This window comes from Ceratosolen solmsi, unplaced genomic scaffold (assembly GCF_000503995.2).
Source record: "Ceratosolen solmsi marchali unplaced genomic scaffold, CerSol_1.0 scaffold2, whole genome shotgun sequence".
NCBI lineage: Eukaryota > Metazoa > Arthropoda > Insecta > Hymenoptera > Agaonidae > Ceratosolen > Ceratosolen solmsi.
The window spans coordinates 6,200,508-6,208,348 of record NW_011948422.1 but is presented as its reverse complement, the minus strand read 5'-3'; the positions used below and the strand labels follow the sequence as shown (position 1 = coordinate 6,208,348).

General features: G+C 30.5%; 1 protein-coding gene across 1 annotated transcript; it reads left to right on the top strand.

Moving 5' to 3' along the window:
• The first annotated feature begins 2,214 nt into the window (after positions 1 to 2,214).
• On the top strand, positions 2,215 to 7,524 carry LOC105361917 (short-chain dehydrogenase/reductase family 16C member 6). The gene is made up of 8 exons (XM_011499226.1): positions 2,215 to 2,470; positions 3,571 to 3,870; positions 5,685 to 5,809; positions 6,268 to 6,378; positions 6,707 to 6,868; positions 6,961 to 7,043; positions 7,205 to 7,321; positions 7,402 to 7,524. Exons 2-8 carry the CDS (start codon positions 3,633 to 3,635, stop codon positions 7,499 to 7,501), a joined length of 936 nt encoding a protein of 311 aa, XP_011497528.1. The 5' UTR covers positions 2,215 to 2,470; positions 3,571 to 3,632; the 3' UTR covers positions 7,502 to 7,524.
• Positions 7,525 to 7,841: the final 317 nt, after the last annotated feature.

Genomic DNA, 7,841 nt, shown 5'->3' with positions numbered 1-7,841 from the left:
AAATAATTATTAAATAATAATTTCCAGACCGCCCATATTTGGCAATAAGTATTTCTAATGAAAAAAATTTACTTTCTATTTTACCATTCACTAGAAAATTAACAATAAAATGTTTATTGAGTTGATAGTGAGATACTCAAATAATGGGTGATATAATCTATAATGTTATTATCTCGTATGTTGCAGTTAAAAGTACAACTTTTTAAAATCTTAAATTTATGTAGAAAAGAAAGTTGAAAAATGGCACTACACTTTCAAAGACCGTTGTAAAAATAATGAAGAAAGAACGTGAGAATATATTGCTGAATGTCAATAGTTGAAAAAAGTTATTTTTAGAAAATATGTATGGTATTATGATCGTATACGTTATGAGTCACGACCATTTAGAATTAATAATTCCATTACTCGATTACCATTATTTTGGCATTTTCAGTAAAATAATATTAATAACGAGCAGCGATAAATAGTTTAATAGGAGCTTACTTTCAGAATTCTTTTATCATACTTTATCGAGCATGAAATTAATTAATTCTTTTGCTATTTTTTTCTGTAAATGCTTTACTCGATCACCATATATGCAATGGAAGATAAATACATATAATATGAAACGATCTATAGTATCCGATATTTGTTAAGAATCCGTTTTGTTAAGAATCCGTTTTGTTAAGAATCCATTTTGTTAAGAATCTAAAAGAGGTTGACGAAATCCTATAAAACCAGAATCGAAAATTCAATGCGCTGCAATTTATTTCCCGAACTATTATTGATGACAATTGCATTTTAAGCAACGTGAAAATAAAATAATTAGAGCAAATCTGTGTTGTTGTTTTTTTTTTTTTTATTCTTTTATTTTTTGTCACAAGTGTATAGTATCTCTTGTATAAAAAAATCTCTTTTAATGAAGATTGATACGTAGGGGAAAATTTATATGAAACTGTATGAATTATAGTGATATTTTCAAATTAAAAATCCCATTAAGAACACATTTAATTTAACCATAGGAAAAACTACAGTTTTAGGATACATTTAAAAATATGATAGTAATAATGTAGTAGAGTGATTCGTCAAGCTCCATCATAATATATTTTATAAACTTGGTCGTAAACGGAAGCAACACTAGGACCTTGTAACTTTATTAAATAATCATTAATTTTAAATGAAAAAATGTTTATACACGACATATTTTATTAAATTAGATTTTTTACATTATATATATTATTAATATTATTCTTATACATAGACACAATAAATTATTCTATATATTATTATTGTCGCAGTAAAAACTGCCACAATTAAGTTAGTAAGATATTTTAATCTGCATTTTTCATATTAATATTTCATTTTTATTATTTTATTTATCCGCCTATTATTATGTATAAATTGCCGTCTCGTGTTTATATTATAAATGAATTCGCCAGTAGTGAGAAATACTTTTATTATTTGTAAAAATATAATATATTACATTTAAAAAAGTTTAATGTTTTATGGACTGGGCCGAGAGTGTAGATTTTAAGGAGTTCCGTGAAAAGTGACGAACGAGAGGGAATAAGTAAAATGTAAATAGTTTTCAATTAGTACCAACATAGTTGTAAAAGAACTCGGCTACACGAGATAATAAGAACTAGAATAATGCTCGTAAGTTTAATATTTCCTAAAGAAGAACTGTATTTTGGACCAATATGCTAAGAATTCGTTATTCGTCAATTGTTTTAAATGCAAAATCTATTTATATACTACTTATGAGGTAATATACTTTGTATAGTGTCGTTAAACGTAATAATAAGTGAAAGATGTGTGGTTCCATCAAAAAGCATAATTGTGCCTACACATCCATAAAATGCTTAATCAATAAATCTATTTCATCCTCGAGCTCTTATTGTTATAACACAGATAAAAAAGAAATTTAGTATCTTAATTTAGTGGAAGCTTGTTTATTCCCAAAACAGTGTCCCTAATTCGATCGCCAATTCGATCCTCAATGCCAAATCGAAGCCAAGTCGAACCTAAATCTAACTGAAGGAGAAGGAACGGATAGTGTGCCTGTCTTGGGAGTGCCGACTAACGCTTTTCCCGAGCACGTACTTAAATCGGGGCTCAGTGCCGCGAGTGCGCGCGTCGAGAAAAGTCCTCCTGGATGAGCGAGCGAGCGATCGTGTGTGCGTGCTTTTGTAAGCGCGGGCGCGCGCGCGCGTGTGTGTCTGTACCGAGAGAGAGAGAGAGAGACAGAGAGAGAGAGAGAGAGAGAGAGAGAGAGAGAGAGAGTAATAGATCGTGGGAGGAAGGGAAAGACGGATAAGCCGAAGTAATTCTAAGCCGCTCGAGTATCCTCGGGTATCCGGGATTCCAACTTTCCATCTTCCGGCGGACTTTCACTCTACGGAGAAGGCGCATGGCGAGTCTTTACTGTGTCATCGCCGACGCTCTATGCTAATATGATACCCAGGAACGTTTGATTCACCCTCGACGCTAAGTAAGTTTTCGTGTTTCTTTCCATTCGAGTGCAGCGTGCGCGCTTTACTCTTATGCATTCGTCCCGCATTTTTTTCTTCTTCTTTTTCGGCCTTTTGTCGAGCGCTCGAACTCGCGCGAACTTAGTCTGCAGCGAATCGCACGAACCACCGTCAAGTCGACTGTGTTCAATTATACTTGCAGGATCAGTTTACAATCCTGTGAGTTTAGCTTCCAATAAATTAACGAAAGTACCGCGTGAGATTTAACTGTCCTTTAGTCGCGTCAGGTATCCAAGTCAAAGCTACGGTGTCTTTTGTCGGGAAACAATTGAAAAGTAAAGCACTACATTAACGAGTATGGGATAAACATGGAGTTTAATTAAAATAACAATGGGTTTGTGCGCTAAGTGAAACTAGAAACGCGCTGAATTAGATAGATATTAAACGGCCTATCGAATTGTATTGTTACGTGAAGTTTTGCCTATGTAAACGAAATTTGTGTTCGTGGAATCGGTAGAAAGTGAACAAATAAAGATTTTCTATGTAGTGCTACTCGACCGTTATCTCAAAAGAATTTCGAAATATATACGCCGAGGAGCGACGAAGAGGATTGCCAGGCCACTTTTTTATTCCACACGCGAGTTCAAAAGCCTTGTCAGATTAGGTTTGTAGTAATCTCTCCTTCGCAATTAATATTCAGCACTGTGAGTCGCGATAATGTAAATTGCCTCGATTGTATCTTATCTTCTGAATCTAAAATATTACCGTAGGCTAATTATTATTATTATTATTATTATTATTATTATTATTATTTTGAAATTGTCGTTGTGACTGCGAAAAGCTATATAGAAACTAACGAGACATCCTAGGGAAAAGTCTTAGGGCTTTGACAATAATACCGATAAAGCAGCGATCCTTCAATAATTAGCCATTTGAAAGCCAATTGCATTTAATACTTTTTGTTTTGTCTTTTCCTTGAATGGCGGTCAAGGAATGAACATTAAGGATTGCAAGATAGCCAAATGTAATTCCGTGCCGTTGGCCACCTTTAAACGAAATCGAGTCAAGGCACGTACGTCGAGTCGAACAAGAAGGAAAACATTCGAACTTTTGATTGCAGTGTTCAAGACACCGGGCGAGGACCTGAACCAACCGTGAGAGCAAAGCAAACAGTTGGCCAGGATGGATCTCGCTGAGTTTTTTGCCATTCTTTACGACTTCGCGCTATTCATGGTGATGGCTATCGTATACTTGGTCGAATCCTTGATCCTGATGTTCATACCGCGTCGCTACCGCAGTAAGGACCTGAGGGAGGAGATCGCCCTGGTGACAGGCGCCGCAGGCGGTATCGGACGACTCATCGCCATAAAACTCGCCAATCGTGGCTGTCAGGTCATCGTCTGGGACATCAACAAAATAGGTCAGTTGGCCGGTTCTTCGGCGTCCGAGGAACGAATTCGAATCGTCTCGCAGCTTTTGATTATCTTGTGCTTCGTGATATTCTATACCCGTGCCTAAAATTAACAATTATTATGATAAAAGACACGAGATTGCTATCGTGTACGAGACACTCGAATATTCGATCAATGGCTGTCACGTTTAGTAATAAAGGGACGGGATTTTGCAATCGATGCGTTCTAGAAACGGAGTTAAGTTATTTCTAGATTTCACAGTGTGAAGCACCGTTTAAAAATTGAAAACCATGTGGCATTTAGTGACAATCTAAACTAAATATAAGAAAATGATGCTCAATCGATTATTAACAAAGTTTTGAAAATCCTAAATACAAAGCCAATAAAGTTATTTGTGAATAAAAAATATACGAATTTATAATGCAACGAAGTTTGAAGATCTTACATTGATTTGAAGAAAATTTAATGTATTCATAAATTTAAATAATGGCACACGAATTTGAAATATAAATAAGTAAAGGATTTTATCGCAAATATACGAGTATAAATAAAATTTTGAATAAAATATTATGAGACATTTTTAATATATTATATTTATTTGGTGTTTATTTAAAGTATTGAGATAAAAATAAGATTTTCTTTTTAATACGAACTTCAAACGTATTAAAATAACATAGTTTTTATATTAAGAACGAAAAATGTTAATAGGTTTATTAATCAATGTGAATTAATGTAAAATTCATAGTCGTAGCATGATTAGCATTGAATGCTCATCAAAAACTTTATTAGTATCTGTCAATTATTTTGCATAGGATGCATATCAATGAGGTAAGGCGATGCTTTTATTGCTGTATATTCTTACATACGTAATGTGGTAGTAATAAGTTGTACACATGTTTGTGTGAAAAAATACGATGAATTTTAACATGTTCCTTCGAGTATATTTCAATCGAAATTCTAGTAAACTGTAGAGCACCAAATTAGAGCCTTGCGACATATCCTTTTGCCACATAAATAATTATTTGATGCTCGGCATTACTGTTTTTATTTCCAAATTTAGTTATGCATTACAGAATGTAAACTTGTAATGAGAAAAATCTGACACCCTTTGGAAAGTACAGTACCGCGTACTTGACAAATGAACGTTATTATAAAGTTCTTCGGGGAAAGTGCTTTCCAAGCAAGTTAATGTTCGTTGCACCGTGACTTCAAACTTGCAAATTAACCGTGCGAAAGTTAATTCCTTCTATTCTTTCTCATTTATTAATGTTACATTTTAACTAGTTTCTCATTTTGCACAAAAGCAATAAATTTCTTAATGTTATCAGTAATTTTTAATTCGATAATTCTAAAAATAATTAGACAGAAAATTTTGCTAACTATATATTTAAAAAAAATGAGTAATTTTAATGATTTTTTACATTTAATATATAATAGTTATAGGAGAAAAAGTAATTTATCGCGATTAATTATTTATCAATCGATCAATAAATAAATTATAAATATTTCAATTAATTAAACATAAATTATATGCCTATGACATTACAAATTTTAGTGCAATTGGAATAATTTTTTAATACATTTTTCTGTTTTAACAGAAATATATTCTAAACCATTTAGAGATTCTTACAAATTATTTTTTCAAAGTACTGCTAGATTTATTAATAATAAAACGTCTCAGACATTTTAGAATGAATCTGTCCAAGCTGTAACATAATGACGAATAGATAAACAACAATGAAAACTTAATAATAATGCAAAATAAAAGTAGAACTTTCTCTGCTTAGTTTTAAAAAGTAGTACAATAATGTATCTGCCGCAGGACTCGAAGAAACTGCAAAAATCATTCAAGATGCTGGCGGAAAATGTTGGGCCTACCATTGCGATATAACTGACAAAGACGAAGTATATAAAACAGCTAAGCTTGTCAAACTTGAAGTAGGCAATGTGAGTCAAGACTTTGCTAAATTTACAATTTGCTAAGTTTTCAAATTATATTACATTTACTTCTCGATGCACAACACTCAATGCTTAACTGTTGTAATTTATTTAATATTTCAAATATTTAATTTGATTTTACATATTAATACAATTGTTTTAAAAATTTTCATGCATATTCTATTAACATCGGCATTATTGACGAGGGAAATTTCTTTGCTTAACACTTATTTTATTAAAATATCAATACACTACAGTACAATTAGTATTAAATATATATTTGAAAAAAAAAAAACTTAAAACTATTACTTTAAATTATAAATTAAACTAAAAGAATATTCAAGAAGTATAAATGTTTCATCACATTTGATAAGTATCGGTGTTTTTTTTTTTTTTTTTTTTTTTAAACGTTTTAGGTATTATTATGCATGTTATATAACGTCTTATTATGTTATTTATATTTTAAGGTGACAATATTGGTTAATAATGCAGGATATGTCTATGGACGAACGTTATTAGACATTCCTGATGACGAAATTGAACGAACATTCAAAGTAAACATTATTTCGCATTATTGGGTAGGTATTTTAAAATGATGTAATATAATTAATTATAAGGAAAAATGTGGAAATAATATTCAAAGTAATAAAAGAGCATGAAAAAGTAGTCATAGCGAGTATAATAAATTTTTTAAATGAGAATTGACTGAAAGTAAATTTAATACGGAGGAATAATATTTTATAAAATTAAGTAATATTGTAAAAATTAATAAACTATATTGACAAAAATTATAATATGAGTCTTTTACCCAAAAAAAGTATCATTTTTTAATATTCAACTGTATTAATATATAAAAATGATTTAATACATAATTTTAATTAATTATTCTTATATGTTTTTAATTAGATAACAAAGTCATTCCTTCAAGAGATGATGAGAGAAAATCATGGACATATTGTTACGATTGCCAGTGTCGCGGGCCTTCTAGGAACATATAATTGTACAGACTATTCAGCAACAAAATTTGCATCCATTGGATATCACGAGAGTCTTTTCACTGAATTAAAAGTATAAGCAGTAATTTATTAGCTTTCAGGGCAATGCTTGATAAAATAAATTTTTAATCAATTGTTTTAATAAACATTTTCATTGTCATATAGGCTCATGGTTATGACGGTATTAATACGACATTAATTTGCCCGTACTTTATTGACACAGGAATGTTTAATGGAGTAAAACCAAGGTAAATGGGATTAAACGTATGAATATATAGAATATACAAAATTATTTGAAATTTATTCATTATACAAAAAATAAAGGACGAATAATCTATTCAATTATGATATCAAGTTTTAGTAACTAATTATTTATTTTATTATTTATTCTAAATTTTTACTTGTTCAGATTAAAATCAATGCTCCAACCGGAATATGTTGCAAGTGAAGTTGTAGCGGCAATTGCAACGAATGAAATTTTCGTAGTGTTGCCTGGAATCATCAAATACCTTTTGCCGTTGAAATTGTAATCCAACGATCAATATTTTTACAAATTAAAATAATATGACACATGTAAATCAACTATATAAGCTTTTTCATTCGCAGTTTATTACCGCCGAAACTCTGTTGGATTTTAATGTATCACATTCTTCAAGGCCCACAAACAATGATGATGTTAAAAAATCGAGAAGAAAAGATAAAATAGTAATTTATTAAACATACCCTTTTAGACTGCGAACTATATCATATTTGTATTATAAGATTCAAATTTTTACCTAATTATATTTATTTTATACCAATATAATATATCGTATTACAATTATTATAATGATATAATCCTATTTTCATGCTCGATTGATTAATACATAAATATTTTTATCAAATTTATTTGCTTAAATGTGTATAGTAAAATATATTAATTCATATTAAATTGAAGATGTATCTAAAGATATTAATTTAATTTAAACCACATAAAACAATAATTGACATAATAGTTTCAGAAAAAGGGAGACGTGTAATTTAGATGCAAAAATTAAAAACAAAAA

What these genes read in the sequence shown, in the direction of transcription:
- LOC105361917 (XM_011499226.1), top strand. Translation starts at nt 3,633, where the DNA reads ATGGATCTCGCTGAGTTTTTTGCCATTCTTTACGACTTCGCGCTATTC. An exon ending in ACATTATTTCGCATTATTGG is followed by an intron (nt 6,379 to 6,706) that starts GTAGGTATTTTA and finishes GTTTTTAATTAG; the next exon opens with ATAACAAAGTCATTCCTTCA. An exon ending in GTCTTTTCACTGAATTAAAA is followed by an intron (nt 6,869 to 6,960) that starts GTATAAGCAGTA and finishes ATTGTCATATAG; the next exon opens with GCTCATGGTTATGACGGTAT.